The 22,302-nt window shown below is 38.3% G+C and overlaps 1 protein-coding gene across 1 annotated transcript in view; it reads right to left on the minus strand.

Annotated features, from left to right (window-relative positions):
* Positions 1–21,762, minus strand: part of SNX9 (sorting nexin 9) — a 45,809-nt gene extending 24,047 nt beyond the window's left edge. Inside the window, exons 1-6 of the mRNA XM_008589651.1 lie at positions 21,596–21,762; positions 17,512–17,662; positions 13,932–14,016; positions 10,717–10,842; positions 10,479–10,596; positions 1,021–1,151 (exon numbers count right to left, since the gene is read on the minus strand). Of these exons, the coding sequence (XP_008587873.1) occupies positions 1,021–1,151; positions 10,479–10,596; positions 10,717–10,842; positions 13,932–14,016; positions 17,512–17,531 (480 nt within the window). The 5' untranslated portion in view covers positions 17,532–17,662; positions 21,596–21,762. The remainder of the gene's footprint in view (positions 1–1,020; positions 1,152–10,478; positions 10,597–10,716; positions 10,843–13,931; positions 14,017–17,511; positions 17,663–21,595) is intronic.
* Between the last annotated feature and the right edge of the window lie 540 nt (positions 21,763–22,302).

Genomic DNA, 22,302 nt, shown 5'->3' on the forward strand with positions numbered 1-22,302 from the left:
TGCATATGTCTGTAAACATACACAGATAAACCCCTATTTAAGACATTGAAAATGTGTTCACTTCAACAAGGAAAAATTACTATAAGGAAATTTAGCAAGTAAATCCCTGTCTGAAAGTTCAACAGGGTATATAATATTCTATTATGTGACTGAAGACAAAAACAACTTCATAACTTTTTTCCAGGATCATAATATATTTAGCATCTTCTGTTGATTCTGAGCTAACTCATGCTTTTATTATTTAGAATCTTTCCTAAAATATGCAATATTTGTTATGAGAGAAGATAAATCATGGAAAAAATGTCTTTAGAGAGTAAAATAATACAATAAAGAGTACAGTAAATACTTAATGACAGAGAAAACTATTTCCAAAGCAGACAATTATGAGATGTCAAGCAGCCAATTTTTTCTTGATTTCAATGAAAAACAGATGACTACTGGCACAACGACCGCCCACGGGGGTGGGCAGAGAGACCAGCGTTTCCTTTGGATTGACTCCTACAGTCACGGGGAAACGACTCAGCTCCAAGAACAGTGGTTCATCCCCGACTCTGCTTCTCCTTCCACAATGCGACTACACTGTAAGGTCAAAGGTGATCAGAAGAAAGCACCCACCCGACTCCCCTCACTTCACATTGCTAAGAGTTTGGGGTCTACCCTATTTTTAAAAGCATCAGGAAGAAAGGGCTCATCCCGTTTCTGGGAAGCCCGTCTGGCAGCAGTTCTTGACGTATCATGACCAACTTCCTACGGCCGGGATTTAGAACTGTCTCCTCATTGTCTTCAGAGGAAGTCAGGAAGAAAGGGCTCATCCCGTTTCTGGGAAGCCCGTCTGGCAGCAGTTCTTGATGTATCATGACCAACTTCCTACGGCCGGGATTTAGAACTGTCTCCTCATTGTCTTCAGAGGAAGTGGAAAAATGACCAACTAACATAACTGCGACTCTTTCAGACACAAAATTCAGTGTGAATGTGACAACCCTCCATATCCCCTAAGACCACAATAATAAAATGTCCTACCTTCTCATCTCGGAAATTTAGGAACTGCTGGAACACCTCACTTTCTGCGATGACTGGATGACGACACATTCTGGTCATCCAGGCCTGAAGTCGCTCCATGCGCATTTTGATAAATTCCTCTTCAAAGCGACCTGCAAGAGACCCACCAAGAGTGACATACAACTTTGTATAAAACGAATTACCATTACTTAACTGAAAAACTATTTATATGACTACTGGCTACTCAGTTGAAAGCTATTTAGTAAAAGTTGAACCATGATGATCTGTCACTAACCTAAAAACAAGCAACACAGTGAATGCTCGAAAACCCACAGGAAAGGATCAAGAGATTTTTCAGTTTCTAAGAATTCCTATTTAACACATTAACAAATCTTTTAATTGTGACAAGAATAATCACAGCCTCCAAGTGCTATTTTCTTTAAGGATCACTAAAGTACTTAAACAATTAAAAAGTAAATCTTTTCTCAGTAAGAAAAACTATCTCTTTCTTATAAAGTAACATTAGGCAAGTTTCTGTGTGGACACATGAAGCCCTACAGCCAAGACAGGAATGATAGGTGCAATTTAATCAGTCATTCTTACAAACTACACGACATTTCTATATTCATAAAAATGCAATATAACCTACAAATATGCAAGTTTAAATTCAGAACTTGTGAAAAGTAACTCAGGGCTAGAGCTTTTTCTTCACCTTGTTTTTTAAATTATTTAAACTGCAAATGGCAAAGACAGTTTTTCCATGAATGCAGTAGTAAAAAGTGCTATCCCAGAATTTACGGCCATACTGAAATAGAGTTTAATGAGTGATTATTTCTATGAGGAGATCAGCTAACTCTATCCCCAAAGAGCAACTATAAAGCTAGACAACACTGACATAAACAACAAATCAGTGCTCTGGAAATCAGCCAAAGGCCAACAGCCCTCTGAGAAGCGCTCATGCTGGAGAAACTGCTGCGCTTCAGGTATTCTTGCTGTTCTCAGTGGAAATCTGCGGCATTTGGGCCGCTCTCATCTCTCCTGGCTGCCCGTGCACCTCCCCACCTGCTACTTGGTCGACACAGAGGTACTGTCAGGGTGGAGCAGGCTGGGAAGACCAGCAGCTGCCGCTTCCCTGCCAGGCAGGAGGTGACTCACTCGGTTTCAGGCAGTGGAAGATGCCCATGCTCAGTGGTGGTGTCAGTGGCAGCTTCAGAGGTGGGTGAACAGGGAGGGCCAACAGCCCTGCCAGCCAAGGTTGCATGGCTGAGCCAAACATGTCCCAGGCTGAGGTTGTGTGCATAAATGGTGGAGACTAGGCAGGGTCCAAGCCAGCCACACACTCCTGGCCAACTCTGCACACACATGTAGAGGAGCCACAGAAGGGCCTCGTAGAAAGTAAAAGCCAGGGCTAACGTGAAAGTGACCTGCATTTTGAATGCGCTCCCCTACCTACACAGTCACATGGAGAAGGAACAGAAGCTTTAGTAGCTTGAGGTGGGTCCACACAACCTCTGTCTAATCAATCATAGGCTTACCATCAATCCACAAAGACACAGGAGAAAACCCTGTAAAGCCAAATTTAAAAGAAAGAAAAACAAACACAAAAATCACTGAGCTGCAGGGGAGAAAGATTTCAGAGAGTTAGCCTAGTCAAGTTACTTAAACAAACATGAAGCAGAAACAGCAACAACCTTCAGGAAGGAAAAGTCGGAATCTAGAGTGGCTAAAGCAAATTTTCAAAAATGTCCAGTTTTCAACAAAAAATTAAAGAGATATGCAAAGAAACAGCAAGCTATGACCCATACTGAGGATAAAAAGCCATCAACAGAAACTGTCTCTAAGTGCCTCCAGATGTTGAATTCAGCAGAAAAAAACAAAGCAGTAGACAAAGAGGCTTCTATAAATATGTTCAAAGGGCTAAAGGAGCCACGTTGAAGAAATTAAAGAAAATATGACAGGAAATCAGCAAATGAGATGCTTACGAAGGAGGCAGAAATTATATAAAAAAAGAATCAAATGGAAATTCTGCAGTTAGAAGTACAATAACCGAAATTAAAAATTCATAGTAGGGGCTCAGCACCAGATTCAAGATGGCAGAAGAAAGAATCAGTGAATTTGAAGACAGATCAATAGATGTTATCTAATATGAAGAACAGAGAGGAAAAAAGCCATAAAATGAATGCGTCTCAGAAAACATCAAGCACACCAACACTCCTGTGATGAGAGTCTCAAAGGAAGACACAAGCAAGAACAAAAAGTACTGAAGAAATAAAGTGGAAAACTTTCAAATTTGATGGAAAACTTTAATCTATACTTCCAATTAAGCTCTATAAACTCTGTATTTGTAGGATAAATACAAAGAGATTCACATCTAGAATACAGCAGAATTAAATTGCTGAAAGAGGAACAAGATCTTGAAAGTGACAAGTGAAAATGACTCCACATATTATTGTGTGTGTGTGTGTGTGTGTGTGTGTGTGTGTGTGTGCGTGCGTGCATGCGCGTGCACGCGCGCACGCCATCAACAGCATTAACAGCTGTTTGCTGGTCGGATACAATGCAGGCCAGAGGTGAGGGAAAGACATCCCATCATGCTGAGAGAAAAACTATAGGCCAAGAATTCTGTTGTGTGCGTGCGTGCATGCGCGCACACCATCAACAGCATTAACAGCTGTTTGCTGGTCGGATACAATGCAGCCCAGAGGTGAGGGAAAGACATCCCATCATGCTGAGAGAAAAACTATAGGCCAAGAATTCTGTAAGCACTGCACCTATCATTTAAAAATAAAGGCAGGGCTGGCCCCGTGGCTCACTCGGGAGAGTGCGGTGCTGGTAGCGCTGAGGCTGTGGGTTTGGATCCTGTATAGGGATGGCTCACTGGCCTAGCGTGGTGCAGACCACACCGAGCCAAGGGTTGTGATCCCCTTACCAGTCAAAATAAAATAAAATAAAAATAAAGGCAAAATAAATACATATCTGGATAAATAAAAAATGAGAAAATTCATTGACAGCAGACATACATTATAAGAAATATTAAAGGAAGTCCTTCAGGCTAAAAAGAAGTTACTAAAGATGGTGATTTGAACCTGTAAGCAGAATTGAAGAGCACCATAAACATGTATAAAACTTAATAGGTATATATCTTTTCTAATTTTTCCCTTCACTTCTTTAAAAGATGTAAGAGTCTAGAAAGCAATCATTATCATAAGGCATTGTTTAATAACATACAGATGTAATATATATGAAAATAATAGCATAAAATGAGGGATGGGAATGGAGTATATAGGAGAAAAGTTTCTACATTTTACAGGAATTAAGTTAATATTAACTTAAAGTGCATTGTGATGTTTAAAAAAAGATGCATTTTGTATCCCCTAGGGCAACTACTAAGAAAATATTTAGTTAAAAAAATGAGAGGAATTAAAATGGTACATGGGAAAATATTTATTTTACACAAAGGAAAGGCAGTAAAGGAGGAACAGAGGAATGAACAAGACATGTAGAAAACAAACAACAAACAAAACAAGTAACAAAACAACAAACGTAAGTCTAACCATGTCAGTAATTATTTTAATTACAAATGGTCTAAAAACCCCAACCAAAAGCAGAGATTGTCAGACTTCATTTAAAAAAAAAAGAAAATTCAACTATCTTGCCAATAAGAAACATACCTTAGTTTCAAAGAACAACATATACTGAAGGTAAGGACGGGCAAAGAGACACCATGCAAACAATAAGAGAACTTGAGTGCCTATATTAATATTAGACAAGTAGACTTTAACACAGGAAATCTTACTAGACACAATGGGGGACATTTCATAGTGATAAAAGGATCACTACTTCAGGAAGACATAACAATTATAAGCTGCATGTATAGAGAGAAATAAGAGAAACTCAAAATACACAAAGCAAAAAGTGACAGAATTAAAAGGAGAAATAGTACAACAATAATAGCAGAAGATTTCAATTCCCTAGTCTCAGTAATTGATAGAACTAGAAAGAAAATTGGCAATGATACAGAAACATGAACAGCACTATCAACCAACTCAGCTCAACTGATAAATATAAAATGATGCACCCCACTGCTGCCAAGTACATATCTACTGAAGCTCAAACGGGACATTCTCCAGGTCAGACTATACGCTAGGCCATAAAACTATAAACTTAAGAAGATATTAAAATCATACCAAGAATGTTCTGAGTATAATAGAGTAAAATTGGAGAACAAACAACAAAAAGAAATCTGGGAAATGCCCAAATATTTGGAAATTACACATATTTCTTTTCTTTTTTTTTTTGTCTTTTTCATGACTGGTAAGGGGATCACAACCCTTGGTGTGGCATTGCCCACACCACTCTCAGCCAGTGAGCGCACCCGCCAGTCCTATATAGGATCCGAACCCATGGCGGGAGCGTCACTGCGCTCCCAGCGCTGCACTCTCCCGAGTGCGCCACGGGGCTGGCCCAAATTACACATATTTCTAAATGACACCTGGGTCAAAGAAGAGCTTACAAGAGAAATTAGAAAATATTTTGAACTGAGTGAACAGGAAAACCCAACATATCAAAATTTATGTGATGCAGCTACAGCAGTTGCTTAGAGGAAAATCTGCAGCATTTTATGTTTGTAAGAGCTTAAAATCTCAAAATAATAATCTATGCTTCTATGTTAAGAAACTAGGAAAAGAGCAAATTAAACCCCAAACAGATGGAGAGAAATAATAAAAGAGCAGAAAACAATAACATAGAAAAGAGAAAATCAATAAAACCAAGAAAAAGAGAGATGACAATGACCAAAATCAGAGATGAAGGTATGGATATCATTACAGACCCTACAAACTCTAAAAGTATGAAGGAATACTATGAACAACTCTTAAGTCCATGCCCAACAACTCCTTCAAAGACCCAAAGTATCAAAGCTCACTGAAGGAGAGAGAGCCTGAATAGCCCTATATCTATTAAGGAAGTTAAATTTATAGTTAAAACCTTCCCACAAAGAAAACTCCAGTTCCACAGGATTTCCGTGGTGAGTTGTATCAAACGTTCATAGAATAAAATGAATTTTACAAAATCTCTTCCAGAATATAGAAAGAGAGGGAATACTTCCAAACTCATCCTATGAGACTAGCATTTCCCTGATAGCAAAACCAAAGAGATTATAAGAAAACTACAGTCCAATAACCTTCATGAACACAGACACAAAAGTTCTCAATGAAATATTAGCAAAGTGAATCCAGCAATATATAAAAAGAATAATATATCAACATCAAGTGAGGTTTATCCCAGGAATACAAGGCTGGTTCAACAGTGAAAAGCTGACCAACATAATTCACCTATTAATAGTAAAGAGTAAACACCATACGATCACCTTGATGGACACACAAAAAACGTTTAACAAAATTCAGCATCCATTCATGAGAACTTTCAGCAAACTACAAATAGAAGGGAAGTGCTGTAAATTGTTAAAAGGGCATCTACAAAAAACCTATAGCTAATGTCTTACTTAATGGAGAAAGACTGAATGCTTTCCCCCTAAGACTGGGAACAAGGTAGAGATGTCTGCTCTCACCACTTAAATTCAGCATCATACTGGATACAGCCAGTGCAATAAGGCAAAAACAGAAATAGAAAGCACACAGATTGGAAAGAATGAAATAAAATGGTTTCTATTCCAAGATGACATGATTGTCTATATAAAAAAAATCTCAAAGAATCCACAAAAAAGCTCCCCAAACTAGTAACTTTAATAAGGACTTTAGCAAGGTCACAGATACAAAGTTGATATACAAAAATCAATAGTATCTCCACATGCAATAAACAACTGGAAAGCAGAAATTAAAAAAAAAAAACACACAACAAAACAACAAATAGTACCATTTACAGCAGAACCTCCCCAGTGAAATTCTTACATATAAATCTAACAAAGTAGATGCAGAATCTGTTTATGGAAACTACAAAACAATAGTGAAAATCAAATATGATATGTTTATATTCATGAATTAGAAGATTAAATATTAACATGTGAAAATTGATCTGTAGAATTAATGCAATTCCAATCAAAATTCTAGTTTGATTATTTGTAGATATCTACAAACTGACTCTTTTTTTTTTTTTTTACATGAAAAGGCAAAAGAAAAAAATAGCAAAAACAGTCTTGAAAAAGAACCAAATTGGAGGATTCACACTACCTCATTTAAAGACTTACCATAAAGCTACACTAATCAAGACAGTGTGGTGTTGGCAAAAGGATGCACATATAAATCAATGAGACAAAATAGAATCCAGAAATAAATCCACACAAATATGGTCAAGTGATTTTTTTACAGTGATGCCAAGGAAATTCAACAGAGAAAGGATAGTCTTTCCAACAGATGGTGCTAGAATGATTGTATATCCAGATGCAAAAAAATATGAACCTCTTCCTTAATCATACAAACGAAAATAACTCAAAATGCCTCCTAGACCTAAATCTAAAACCTAAAACTACAAAACTTTTAAAAGAAAATATCATTGTGAACTTGGGTTAGGCAAAGAGGTCTTAGTCGTAATACCTAAAACACAATCTATAAAAGAGAAAATTGATACAATGAACTTCATAAAAAGCAAAAGACACTGTTAAGAAAATGAAAAGACAAGCCACAGCTGGGACAAATTATCTGCAAGTCACATATCTGACATATTTGCAAACCACATTCTAGAACATATAAAGAATTCTCAAAATTCAATAATAATAAGAAAACCTAATTAAAAAGTGGGAGAAAGATCTGAACACATGCTTCCGCCAAAGAAGATGTATGGATGGGAAATAAGCACATGAAAAGATGCTCAACACTATTAGAGAAATTAAAACCATGATGAGATCCCACTACCCACTGGTTAAAATAAAGAAAAACTGAGACTATTGAGTGCAGGATGTGGAACTATCTGACACTCTCATACACTGTTGGTGAAGATTCCAAGATGGTACAGCCACTTTGGAAAGCAGTCAGGCAATTTCTTAAACATTAAACATATACCTACCAAATGACTTTCACTCCTGGGTATTTACTCAAGAGAAATGGAAACTTATGTTCATACAAAAACCTGTATGCAAATGTTTATAGAGCTTTACTCATAATTGCCCAAAACTGGAAACCTGAATGTCCTTCAATGAGTGAATGGATATACAAACTATGGTGTTTCTATACATTGGAATCCTACTCAGCAATAAAAAGAAACAAACTATTGATATAAGGTAGATGAACCTCAAATGCATATGCTAAATGAAAGAAGCCAGGCTCAAAAGACTACATACAAAATGCTCCCATTTATAGTGACATTCTACAAAAGGCAAAATTACAGGGACAAAGAACAGACCAGTTGTCATGGTTAGGACTGGAAGAAGGGGTTGAAAATAAAGAGGCAGCACAGGGGAACTTTGGGAGGTGACAATTGTTTTGTATCATCAACGTAGTGGTGGTTATAAGACTGTAGTGTTAGTTGTCAAAACTCATAGAATCGTACACCAAAAAGTGAATTTACTGTACATAAGTTTAAAAATACATTTTTAAAAATGCAGCCTGAACTTTCCTCTAGAAATTATAAGTACAATTAAGCATAAGTCTTTTAACAAGAAGAGTATTATGGACCTACATATAAAAAACTTGTTACCTAAAAAGTAGCACTTGAACAGCACAACGTGTCTAGACACCTCCTGTATGTTTATGCATTTCAAATTTTATACTTATTAGGAGTAGAGATTAAGTACTACGTAAGCTTAAGTGATGTAGAAACAAAGTCTCACCCTCGGAAAGAAGACAACCCCCTCTTGGACAGAAAAGACCCAGTGAGTTGGCATGGACTTGGGATAGACTGAATTCCCCATTATGAGCAAGTCAATTATACCAAGACTTTATTACCTAATCACTGGTTGAAATTTCATGGTTCTTATTTTACTGAAAAATTACCCTCATGAAAATTCTTCTGACATAGCTGATTTATCTCCAAACTATGAATCTGATGTTATTTTATGCTTGGTAAGATCTTCCTATCAGGTTCCAGAGAAATAGAAAAGGGGCGAGGGGCGAGGACTTTCATTTCCCCATTTTCGACAAACCTTACTTAGGTTTTCACTGAGTATGTGAATATTTGGCACCCAGGAGTAAAACCAGATTCGTTCAATATTCTTCCACAAAGAATACAATCCATAAACAAACGATGTGAGCTGTAAATTTTTTGCGGATTGACTACACGTCCACAGAGATGTCGTGACATCATCTACTTGGCACTCCTTTTTATTCGTTCAATATTCTTCCACAAAGAATACAATCCATAAACAAACGATGTGAGCTGTAAATTTTTCGCGGATTGACTACACGTCCACAGAGATGTCGTGACATCATCTACTTGGCACTCCTTTTTATTTTCTCCAGTGGTTAAGTGAGAGGAGAGTTTTTATACAATAATGATGTGTGCCTATCATGGGCAGGAGGCAGACAAGAGAGAAGGGGGAAACAAAGTCTCTTCTGTGCTTTTCAGTTTCCTCAGCACATGTCCCAGCCAGTGAATCAAAGCTCAACTTTCTTCACACTGAGGTGCTGCTGCTTTCTTGCTTTTCCATGACCCCCCCATGGCTGCATGCCTAAACTTTTTCTTTTAAACAAACCTTAGTATGGAAGGAGAACTGTGACTCTATGATGCTTTAAAATGGCACTGAATTATTTGATTCAGAATAACCAATGTATTAAAACCTAAAAGATATGAGAAACGCCCATGACCCTGAAACAGCGCACTGAATCCATTTCCTCAAACACTACAGAGCACGTATTGTGCTAACCAAGTTGATAAAGAAGAGTACAGAACTCAAGGCAACAGACTGAAACTTGGAAATATGGAGAGGCAGAACTGAAGTTTTCATGGAAAGAATCTACATTTAAAAAAAGAAAGCTGTGACTTAAAGCTGTAAAGATGACAGGAGGGAGAGAGAGTAGGTGAACTGGACGTAGAACTGGGACACGATGGACCCATGTGAGCAGAAGGAAGCAGCAATCCATGCCAGCCTGGCTGCCCTGCTCTGCCAGGGACAACTCAAGTGTCACCTCATATGACTGACTGCCAGCAGCCCCACTCTCCATTCTGCTATGACAATTTGACATCTTTGAAAATTTTTCTGAAAAAATCAAAATCAAAACAGCTTATTTAAAANTCGGTGAAGGGCCATAATAATCATACACATTGTATATTGACAAAATAAAAATTAAAAAAAATAAAAAATAAAAAAAATAAAATAAAACGAAAAGTTTTCATCTTCCCAAAATACCTCTGTCAGGCTGGGTCACAGACTCTTCACATCTGTTGTGCAGACTGGGTCACAGACCCCTTCTCCACAAGCATGCATCTTGTTGCTCCAAAGGATGGAAAATGCCATCACTGACTTATAGGAGGACAATCTGACAGGAGTTTTTACCTGTCATCCTGAGTTTGGCATTTCACACACTCACCTGTGACTTGTTTGTCTGGAAGAGAAGGGATTGGAATGGCTGACCCAAACTTAACGAGGAGACGCTCATATAACCAGTCAAAGTGCTTATACCTGTGGTTTACAGATCTATTAGTGTTCTACGAAATAAGGAGAGAGAAGAAAAAGTTACCAACGCCAATTATAGAAAATGAAGAAAAAAAGCAAGTTGTAACCAGTAATGCAAGCACAATTCTGGTTTTGTTAACATGGATACTTACAGTAGGTGTTAACTGATATTCAATGTAGCTCTTCAAACCATACATTTTGGAGCCTTTCCTGGGATCTGCTACCACACAGTCAAACGTAGATGTAGGATAAACCCACATCGGGCCATAATCTCCAACCTACACAACATTACAGGAAGAGTTAATTTTGTTACATGGAAAAATATTAAATACAATGATATAAATCAGTAAATGATTCTTTCCAGAACTAAAAGTCCTTTGGAGGATCATTCTTGTTCCTCTTTGAGAAGTTACACAAGTGGCCTCTGTTCCTGTGAGATGTTACATGTAAAGAACACACTTGTTAGGACAAACCTTTCTGTTCCCCGTGTGGGCAGCTCAGCCCATGCAGAGAAGATACTGGCCTCCCTCCCCTCTAGGGGAGTGCTGGTTAGAACACAATGTCTCTCTCTCTCTCTCTCTAGTCCAGTTGTCTCAAGCTATCTGTGATGAAGGGATCGTTTTTTTAAAATTTCCAATCTATCATGGACTGATAGTTTTGTGAAATATTACACATTCGGATTTCTTAATGTCAAATTGCCATCAAAATTTCTGAACACTGTCATTTTCTGCACTTCTCTCCTGGAGAAGTAACAAGCAGTTTTCAGATGTGAAATTGGTTCGTGGACCACACTTTGAATAGTACTGTTCTAGCTCTCAGAAATGGCTAATCAGATTGCTAGAGCCTGACAGCCATTGTTTTGCCACTAATAGAAGGTCACTGTGCTTCAAAAGCAAGAACCAGGATAGCAGTTTTCTCTTAGGAGTGCTTGTGCATAAGCACGGTGAGCTGGCTGACTTCCTGTCCCCAGGTATTATGCCCACCTGGGCAAGGCTTGCCCAAAGAAGGTAGGCCCCCATTCTTTCTCCACCATCGTTGTCTATGACTAGCAGGCAAAAGTTCAAAAACTCAGGTGAGGCTTATTAGGCTTGCACTAGATTACTAGGGTTGTAACTGGGGATGGGGGCGGAGGAAGGAGTATAAAGAACTAGCATTTAAGTTTTGAGCCTGTGGATGGTTTCTCCTAGGCACTGCTGCTAAGTGACAATAGGTCTGCTGTCCCAATTCTGGTTGCTTTCATCTTGTTTAAAACTACATCCAAGGCCACGGAGTCAGCTGCAGAGGAACTTGGATCATGGGGACTACGCACAGGCTCCTGGAATCACTTCCTGCATCGCCAGTGGTCTCAGGTTGGTTCACAAAAATTTCATTCATTTCATAAACTCTGATCATGGTTATAGATTTCAGAGATCCAGAGTACGACAGTAGATCTTATCAAAGAACATATAAAGAGTAATAGGAGTCCTTATTATATTGAGAATAAGTTATCTTCTTTGAAATAGAAAAGCAATTGAATTACAAAATAATCCAGGAATAAGATGAAAAAAAAAAACACGTGGTCTGTAAATGGAACTCTTTCTTGCAAAGAGATTCACTCAGAGATTCAAGGAGGAATGAAAATATTTATAAAACAGGTTTTAATCTTGCAGTTAGAAAAAGTACAATAGGAAAGTAAAAAGAAAATGAGGTACACCTTGCAGATTGGGCTCAAGGAAGAGAGATTTGTTTAGGCTGAGATCTCAGAGACAAGGGCAGACAGATATAAAACGATGCATACTCAGTCCTAATTCTTTCTAAAGGTGGAAGAGGGAAAGAGTTGTGTGGGGTATGAAAGTCCAGAGGTTATTAGGTCTGGAAGGTGACTGAGGATCACAGAAGTTTGAAAGGGGGTTAAAGAGAAGATCTCTGGTAACAAACTACTCTGATGCCCCCAAAGGGAGTCTGGATTCAGGAAATGCCCTGAAGCTGCAGAGCAGGAATTCATAAGCTGACCTGGGGGAACTTCCCTCAGTGGCTGGGACCAAGAGAGGAGACTCTAATTGGCTAGAGCCTAATATCCTTGGGGCCATATTTTATTAGTGGGCGGGGTTTCTGCACCTACAAAGCAGGAACCAGGTCTCTGCTTTCTCTTGGCTTCCTGAAGACTAGATGGCTTTCCTTCTTCCTCAGCTTCCTTTTCCAAGCATGAAGCCCACGCAGGCAGGCCTCCCTATTGGGTACACGGGCCCAGTTCTACCTAACATTTGTGGGACAACGAAAAGGCTGCGACCTTTAGCTCTGTTCCACTACTGTCATGGTTGTGACAAAGTCTCCTTTACAAATCTGAAGGGCAGAGCCATGGGCTCTTAATTCTGAGGACTTTTAAATTTAATGAAAAGAATAAAAAAGTCTGAAGAGAACAGGAAAAAATTAAAATAGTCTATAACTTCTCAGGAGATAATTACCCTAAATTTGCTTTGAAGAAAAAAGGATAAAAGGGGCTCTTGGTTATAATCCTTCTGACCGGAAGCTTCCAGGATTTCAAGCTTTTCAAAGACGTGGGAACAAGTAACTAAAGAATCCAGTATCATTCCTGCAATCTTATCAAGTATCCTAGGACAGAATAAGACCAGACGTCTCTTCATCCTTGTCTGAGTTCCTGGTGATTACTCTCAAGGCTCCCCCATGCCCACAGTCCTCTAGTTACAGGTTACATCATGGGGTCAGAAGATAGCCACAGTTCTCTTTTCCGGAATTTAATTAGGGAATATACAGCTAGATATTACCTAGATAAAAAAATCTATCAGTAATAGAAATATGGGATGAAACCAAAGAGCCTGTGTCAGTTATGTAACAATCAAGTTATTCTAAGACAGATATTCTTAATGATGTCATAAACTCCCAGATTTTGCCAGCTCCTTATTTTGACCTGACAGCTGGTTTATTGGAAAAAACACTAATTACTAGCAACATATTGAAAAAGACACCTTATTCTGATAACATACATGTACTTTGCCAGGGTAGGAGCCTAAATATTTGAATTGAGTTGATTAGCTAAACAATTAGGGCTAGTAGAAAAACAGCATGTAAAATATATTTAAAAGATACTTTAGAAAAAATTATTAAAAGAATATATATTATGAGTGTTGTTGGCTCAATATTAATAGTTTGAAAGACAAAAACGAAGAATAAATAATATAATGACAGGCATTAATTTATGCTAATTATCTTTAGTACTCCTAAAATACTAACATAGACTATCAGTTACCTGGGGCAGTAAATGTGTTTAAAAATACTTTCCAAAAGACTAACAACCCTCTTAGCTTTAAGGTATTATAAAAGACCTGAATTACAAACAAAGAAAACAAACAAAAATGAACAAACTTACAATGATGGGAATTTTCTCTTTGGGTTTTGCTAGCGGTTTGGCCAACAAATACTGTTCCATTCCAGGTTTTGCAAATCCAGGAAATCTAGTCATGGAGATAAATGCTTGTGAGCCTTATGTCTTTTCTTATAAGAATTCTACAAGTCTTGTCCACATTTACTTAATGCGCCAGTTTTAACTTTGTTCTGTCTTTCAGATGTGCTAGAGCTAGGAAACTGTGGTAAACGAAACCTAATATAATCAGATTGTTCAATGGCCAATTAGTCATTTAATTAAGCTTGATCTGGTGAAGAGAGTGGTTTGGCTCCAGAAGGTGTGATATTTATGGGTACTCTATTTGCTTAACAGAGTCCAAATCATTCTATCACCCAACAAGGAGAGAGGGGCAGACTTGAAAAATGTCCCCTAGTTCACAGAAGCAGTAAGGACCCAGCACAACAAACTGGAGTTGACCACATGGGACAACAGCCACATGCTGGCACTTCTACACCCAATTAAAGTTGGCTTTCACCATACTCACTCTGGGAGGCCACAATTATCCCAAAGAAGCTGCCACTGTTCATAAGCATTTGTGCCATGTTCTTTTGGAATTGCCTTCAGAACCAGTTTATGAGACCCAACAGAAAACGAGTTTCCTTAGTAAAGAGACCCAAAGTGAAATAAATAAATTTGGCTACTTTTCTTTTGGGGGGATGGGGGGGGCGGTCATGTAAGACTCAAAAACATAATAAACTTGACTACTTCCAGAAATAAAAAATCTACATCCAAAGGAAGTTTCTAAAATTAGAGAAGAGCTAGAATAAACGCACAGCCTTTCAAAGTGCTACTTCTGAAAAAGACAAGATTAATTTTGGTTTTAGAATTATTTCTAAGAAACAGTTAAAAAAAACCCTCAGAAAGAGTAATACCCCAAAATAGAGAAAAAATATTATTTCTACAAAATCCCAGTTATGTTACTTCTAATTTCATTCATATACCAAATCAAAAGCCAAAGTGATGCTCTCAGGGACCCGTTTCTTTTCTTTCATTCTCAATGGACTTTCTCCAGTCCCCTTTCCCTAGACATTCTTTAAAACACAGCTCATGTAAGACAGAACAAAGAAGAGGCTTGGAGCTGGAGGGACTTGGAACTGAAACCCAAAGCCAACACTGCTGTGGCTTTAGAAGCCTCAGTCTCCTTGTGTCAAGAATGGACCAAGACGATCTACCTTTTAAGATAATTAAGGGAATTAAATGAAAATATTTCTGTAAAGAGCCTAGTATGTACTCAATAAATTTAAATTATCAGTAACTATGTCATCATCTCTTTGAAAGTATTCCCTACAGCCTCAGGAAAAGCTGTCTCTGTGCTCCCTCAGCATTCTGAGCATATTTTTGCTGTACAATTTATTACACTTAATTCCCATTACCCATTTACACATTACAGCAGATTAGAAGAATCTTAGAGAAAGCATTTGTATTTTCATGATCTAGAGGAGTTCTGGAAGTATACTAAATGCTTAATGAATTCATGGGCTGACTTGGAACACTTTTATTAAAGAATGTGCACTTTTGTGGGGATTACATATAGTGATAACTCCTTGACTGGACTGTAAGCTTCTGAGTGCAGAAATCACATTTCACATTTTTTTGGTATTCTTATGGACCACAGCAAAACTCTAGGGCCAACTATGCACACTCAGTTAATACTGAACAGCAATGTAATTTATTCATTATGTGAATATCAAGATGGATTCCTATAATGCTCAAGCATACTTAAATTCCTGATCTCCTTTTCTAGTATAAGGTTTATGTTCCATGACTGGAATACAGCTGTTATATAAAATGGATTAATTGCTGAAAAAGCATTAACACTTAAAAAAAATTTTTTTACAACTCATACATTTAAGTGACTCAATTAAACATTAATCTAGTTAAATAAAAATACATGGGGTTTTAAATTGTTCCCAGTACCACAAAGACAGAGAAACCTCAGAGGTACTGGTTCACATTAAGACTATGCTAATTCAACTTCAACTTGGAATGACATCTTAGAACAGAAAGAATCATTTAATAAGCCCTCTTTGCTTTAGACATGAGGAAACTGAGGTTCAAACGGGTCATCAAACTTGCCTGAGATCATTCAGCAAATTAGAGAGCAAGCATGGAGAAGAGGAAAGCGTGGGAAACTAGAGTCAGAGACCCAGGAGGCATGAGCCAGAGCTTCAGTCACCAGCTGTGAAAACTTGGCCGCTCATTTTTCACAGTCTTTGCTTCCTCATTTGCAAAATAGGGCCAAGAGACAAATTACATTTAAGTGGATTTTAAAAACACTTTATATTTAGGTTTAAAGAACAACTGAGAGTAATATATGGCACTACTGACCATATTGAGAAATTCAAATTTGACTCTAAGAAACAAGATACAGTTGATAATGAATGATTAATTTTATTATGCATGCAATTTAGTATGAAAATACATAATGGAAGAAACTGTGGATAGAGAGGCAGAAAAAGTATGCAGTTTAAGATAATTCATTTAATCACCTCAAGCTATTTAAATATACTATGGAGAACTTGTAGGACTCATTAAACTAGATCTAGACCTGGATCTTAATATCTAGAAATATGTCAAACATTATCTTTTCATTTTTTTCCAGACATAGATATGCTTTGAATCATGCACTTGGAATATTGAGAAGACATATTAGTAATTTTAGAAAATAAACTATTTTAAACATAACTGCTGGAAGAAGGGTACTTGAAGATTCTTATTAAAGTCATAATGTATATCTCCTTCAAGCTATACTGGTGTAAACTACAGACTTATCTACAACTCTCTACCAGAAAATCTTACAGTGCTATATGTCCATGTTCCCTACATTTGCCTGTTAAGCGATTTATCTACAAGTACTATTAAAAACATTTTTTTTGAATCTAAGAGAAATATAAATGAAAACAAAGATCTTAACCACATTAGGCATAGCAGCTGAGAGCATGTGCCCTAGAGATGGAGGGACTGGAATCCTGACTTAGAGCACTTACCACCCACGTGAGCCTGGGTGCTGCCTAACCTCTCCGGGCTTCTGTTTTTCCCATCCCAGTAAAACAGGGATTAAGTGTACCGCAAAGAATGTGAGGGTGACATGAAAATGCATACAAACCATGATGCACAATGCCTGGCATGTGGTAAGTGATTAACAAAAGAGTAAAACATTTAAAAGAGAGTTTTTATTATTAATATGATCATTTTTACCTTTCTTAATGACATTTAGCAATGGAACCTTAATATGTCATAAAGTTGATAAAGGTAGAAGTAACCAAAGCTATTGGGCAGATCATTATATAAAATAAATACTTCACTTATTAACTTTGTAAATGAATATTCTTAAAAAAAAAAAAAAAAAAGCTTACTAGCTAAGATCCAAATAAAAATGACCCAAAACTTAGTACAAGACTGAAAAGAGAAAAAGCCACTGCCTCTTTGTATTTTATATATTTTATATTTTGCATTTTATATTTGTAGTTTATATACTTTATATATGTATTTTATTTTCTTCTACACACAGATCCTGGTTTCTCCTACTCAATTTTTAACTTACTTATTAAGTGGCAGCTTCATGGACGAGGCACCAGCACGACTGTTTCCTCGCTGAATGCCCCCTGCTTCCACTGATTCTGAATCCTTAAAGTAAGGAGAAGAGGACTTGGGGTCATCCCAGTCTTCATCCCAGTCATCATCATCACCAGTTGCTAGAGGTGGGAACAGAAGACCATCAGCAAAGAAAAACAAAATAAAAATGAAATTACTTAATTTTCTGATAATAACCACTCACTGGGCTAATCAGTTTCTAAAAATAGAGAAAAGTATACTACAGGAGTATAATGTAGATGTTAAGAGTACAGGCTTTGTAGTCAGATTGTTTTAAGGCTTGAATAATGGGTTCTGCCTTTTAGTGCAAAAGACAAATTAGAAACAACTTAAAGAGGGTTGTCAGATCAACTAATTTTTGACAAGGGCACCAAGAAGACACAATGGGGAAAGGATGGTCTTTTCAATAAACGATGGTGGGTAAACTGGACATTCACATGCAAAAGAATGAAATCAGACCTTTATCTTAAACCATACACAAAAAATAACCTCAAAATAAATCAAAGACCCACACATAAGACTTGAAACTGTAAAACCCGTAGAAGAACGCACAGGGGAAAAACTCCTTGAAACTGGCTTTGGCAATGATTTTTTGGATAAAACACTAAAAGCTCAGGCAATGAAAGCAAAAATAGTAAGTGGGACTACATCAAACTAGAAAGCTTTTGCACAACACAGAAAACAATAAAAAAATAAAATAAAAAGGCAGCCTACAGATTGGGAGAAAATATTTGTGAACCATATATCTGATAATGGGTTAATATCCAAAATATATAAGGAACTTACATAACTTAATAGCAAGAAAACAAATAACCTGATTAAAAAATGGGCAAAGAACCTGAATAGACATTTTTCCAAAGAAGACAAAAATGGCCAACAGGTATATGAAAGGTGCTAACGTCACAAATTATCAAATCAAAACCACACAAAATGCAAATTAAAACCACAATGAGACATCGCCTCACATGTGTTAAGATGGCTATTATCAAAAAGTCAAGAGAGAACGAGTATCAGTGAGGGGGTAGAGAAAAGGGCACCCCTGCGCACTGTTGGTGGGAATGTAAACTGGCACAGCCATTATGGAAAACACTGTGGAGGTTTCTCAGAAATAAAAAATAGAACTACCATATGACCAGTTTCCCTCTTCTGGGCATATACCCAAAGGAAATAAAATCAGTATGTCAGGAGACATCTGTACTCCCATGCTCACTGCAGCATTACTTGCAACAGTCAAGATATGGGAGCAACCTAAGTGTCTGTGGATGGATGAGTGGATAAAGAAATTGTGGTATATATACACAACGGAATAAAAAAGGAGGTCCTGCCATTTGCAACAACATGGACGAAACTGGAGGACATTATGTTAAATGAAATAAGCCAGACACAGAAAAATACTGTATGATCTCACTTACATGTGGAATCTTGAAAAAGTTGAACTTACAGCAGCAGAGAGAATGGTGGTTACCGGGGCGGGGACAGGGGAAAACGGGGCGATACAGGTCAAAGGGTACAGAGCTGCAGTTATGTAGAATGACAGTCTAGAGATCTAATGTGCAGCACGAGGGCTAAGGCTGATAATATTGTATTGTATTCTGGAAATTTCCTAAGAGAGTAGACTCTAGGTGCTCTTACCACACACGCGCACAAGGATGACTATCTGAGACGATGGGTATGTTAACTGCTCGACTGTAGTATCATTTCAGTATGTGTATCAAAACTTTATGTTGTATACTTCAAATACAATTTTTAAAAAAGGGCTGTCAGTCCAAGTAACTTCAGATAAATGCATACCATAAAAATATGAAGTGGCATACAAAAGAAGGCCTCCTACAGGCCTACACACTGATAGATCTGATCTTGCAAACTTATGAATAAGCAGAACAAATACCCTTTAAGTCAAGAAAATTAGGGAGGACACAGGGACGACAGATCTTTGAAAAGCAACTGTTTAACATTAATAATAAAGGTGAGAGAAGGGTAAGGAGAAGAAAGACGCAAAGGAATGGGTTGGAGTGTGTGGGGGAAAGGGAAAGAAAAAAGTGGGAGAAAAGAAGTGATTAGCATCGGTGGCCTAATATCCTGACAACAGTCTCTGTGTCAGGCAGTCCCTGCCAGCTCTCCTTCTCTTTCCCCACTGTTTAATGCCCCTATCTCCCACCTCCAGGGGCCGGAGGGGCCCTTTACTATCAGGCAGTACATAGCCCTAAGAGTGCCGCCACAGAGAAGCTGAGACTAATGCCAAAAGGAAAAGAAAAGAAAAGAAACTACGATCTGGGCCAATTAACAACAGATGCCATGGTCTAGTCCCAATGCTTCTACCCAGCCCACAGCTCCTAGCCCTGCTGATGGGCAAGTTCCTGTCTATGACTGCCAGCTTTGAACCAGCATCTGTGCCCTCTTCTGGCCTCTGAGTGTGAGGCTCTTGCCATGGGGAAGAGACATTCAATTCCTGCACAATGTGCTCACAGAGGAGACAGGATGCAAGGATCAGAGAAAAATAATGGTCAGTCCTCTATCTTTGTATTTAATTTCAAAACAGATGTAAAAACCCCATCTTAACCCCCGAATTGTTTCCTTTTCTATAAATTTCTCCTCTGTCTCAGTTTTTTTTTATCAATAGACTAGGAGTCAAGCAGACAGTCAAGGAAAAGCTGAAACGGCTAATGCAGAGGACAGAAACCAGAGAGTGATAAGCATATGCCATCCACATGGTTTTTTGGCTCAAGATTTTAAAATAATCACTTCTAGGTCTTTTGCCTAAGATCAAGTGAAGATTTTAAAACAAATGTGGTAGCTGAGGGACGTTAAAGTGAGAAGACAACATAAAAATGGAGATTTCCAGTCTCTCTCTGAAAATGTGGAGATCAGAACTCTAGCTCAGCTTTCCCGCAAATGCAGCAACCTGCTGGTGGGAGCAGGGGCTGCCCCTACAGACAACGCACTTTCCAGTCTTCTGCAGCCGCAGCTGGCCTGCTCTGCTCTTTTACCAGCCTGGCCCCTTCAAGCGTTTTACTTTGTGCCTCCTTGATAGATAGTTGAGACTGGACTAAAGATTAAAATTAAGGACTATCGACAGTTGGATCCAGGTTTGCTATTAGTGAATAAGAGCAATTGTGGGCAGTTCTTCTGAATAAAATCTATTTTTAACTCAGATGACCCAGTGTGATATTCTGATAACATAAAAATTACGAGTGTACTTCAGAAGTTCATGGAAAGATTCACATTTTCTTTTAGTTCTATTTTTCAATGAACTTTTTGAAGTACCCTTGTATATATTTGTTCTCTGTACAGAGCTCCTAAAACCCTTGTAATTTCCTGAGCAATGGTGGTGCTAGGTGTATCTTTATTCTAATACTTGGTTTTTGACCCTAGTTCCTAACACAGTCCTAATCCCCTGGAATTTCCAGGGTGATAAGAGTGCCTTCTTTTGTAATGAGGTAACTTCTGGTGGGCTCCCAGATGGGGGCTGGTCACTAGAAAGACCAAGCCATTGATTAGAAGCCCGGGACTTTCAGCCTCAGCTCTGTCCTCTGGGAAGAGGAGAGTGGCTGGTCACTGAATGAATAATCGATCATGCCTAATGTGATGAGGTCTCCATACAAATCCCTGTACTACAGGGTTTAAATGTGCTTCCTGATAGCTGCAAAGGATCCTGAAGAGCGGCACACTTGGAGAGGGGATGGACGCTCCACACCTGTACCCCCATACCTCGCCCTGTGCACCTTTTCATCTGGCTGTTCATTTCTGTCCTCTAAATTATCCTTTGTAATAAATTGGCAATTATAAGTAAAGCGTTTCCCTGAGCTCTATGAGCTGCTCTAGCAAATTAATCAAACCCGAGTAGGCTTTATTAGTCAAACCCTGGGGACCCCTGGATCTGACTCCAGGTAGATAGTGTCGGGATTGAGCTAAATTGTAGGACACCCAGCTGTTGTCTGCTGTTCTGTGTTGAGTGTGGGAGTAGCCAAAGCAGTTTGTTTTTTCCTGTCTCGCACATGCAGTCACTCACGGGTGGGGCAGGAGACCCTCCTCACCTGGTCCTTGGTAGGCCTGGGGGTGGCCGAAGGCAGTGTCCCAGTTGTTGGGAGCGTTTCTTTGGGCCCCAGCCCCTTCTGGCCTGGCCCCCCAGCCATCCGAGCTCTCCCAGTTCCCAGATTTGGAAGCGCTCCAGGCTGACCAGGGGTCATTGCCACCGCTGACCTGTTGAGAAGGGTAAAAAAAGGAAAGAATACCTGTGACTCTGCAAACCATGACTCGATTCAGTAATGAACTGACACAACAACTGAATACAATAGGAGTGCTGGGAAAAAATCAACAGAAATTTACTTAAAACAATTTTAAATTTAAATAATTTTTTTCAAACACGTAAGTAAGCAGCATCAACCTGATTTTACTGACGTTCACATTTTGTCATATTTACTTAGGAACTTTGAAGACAGCAGTAAATAAGCTATTAGACACAACTGAAGCCCTCTTTTTCCTCTTCCTCCCCAGAATTAACTACTTTTCTGAACCCTGTATTCACTCCCATGTGTGTTTTAATACTTCCATTGCCTATGTACACATTCATAAATAACAATTATTTTATACTTTTAAGATTGACCTAAAGAATGTTATACTGCATGTATGTCTTTGCAAGTCTTTTTTTCACTCAGCTTTATGTTTTTGAGATTATGCACGCTGATAATGAGGACTTGTTTCATTCACCTTAGCTGCTTTATAGGAATTTGTTGTATTTTTA

Source organism: Galeopterus variegatus, unplaced genomic scaffold (genome assembly GCF_000696425.1).
Source record: "Galeopterus variegatus unplaced genomic scaffold, G_variegatus-3.0.2 Scaffold5568, whole genome shotgun sequence".
Lineage (NCBI taxonomy): Eukaryota > Metazoa > Chordata > Mammalia > Dermoptera > Cynocephalidae > Galeopterus > Galeopterus variegatus.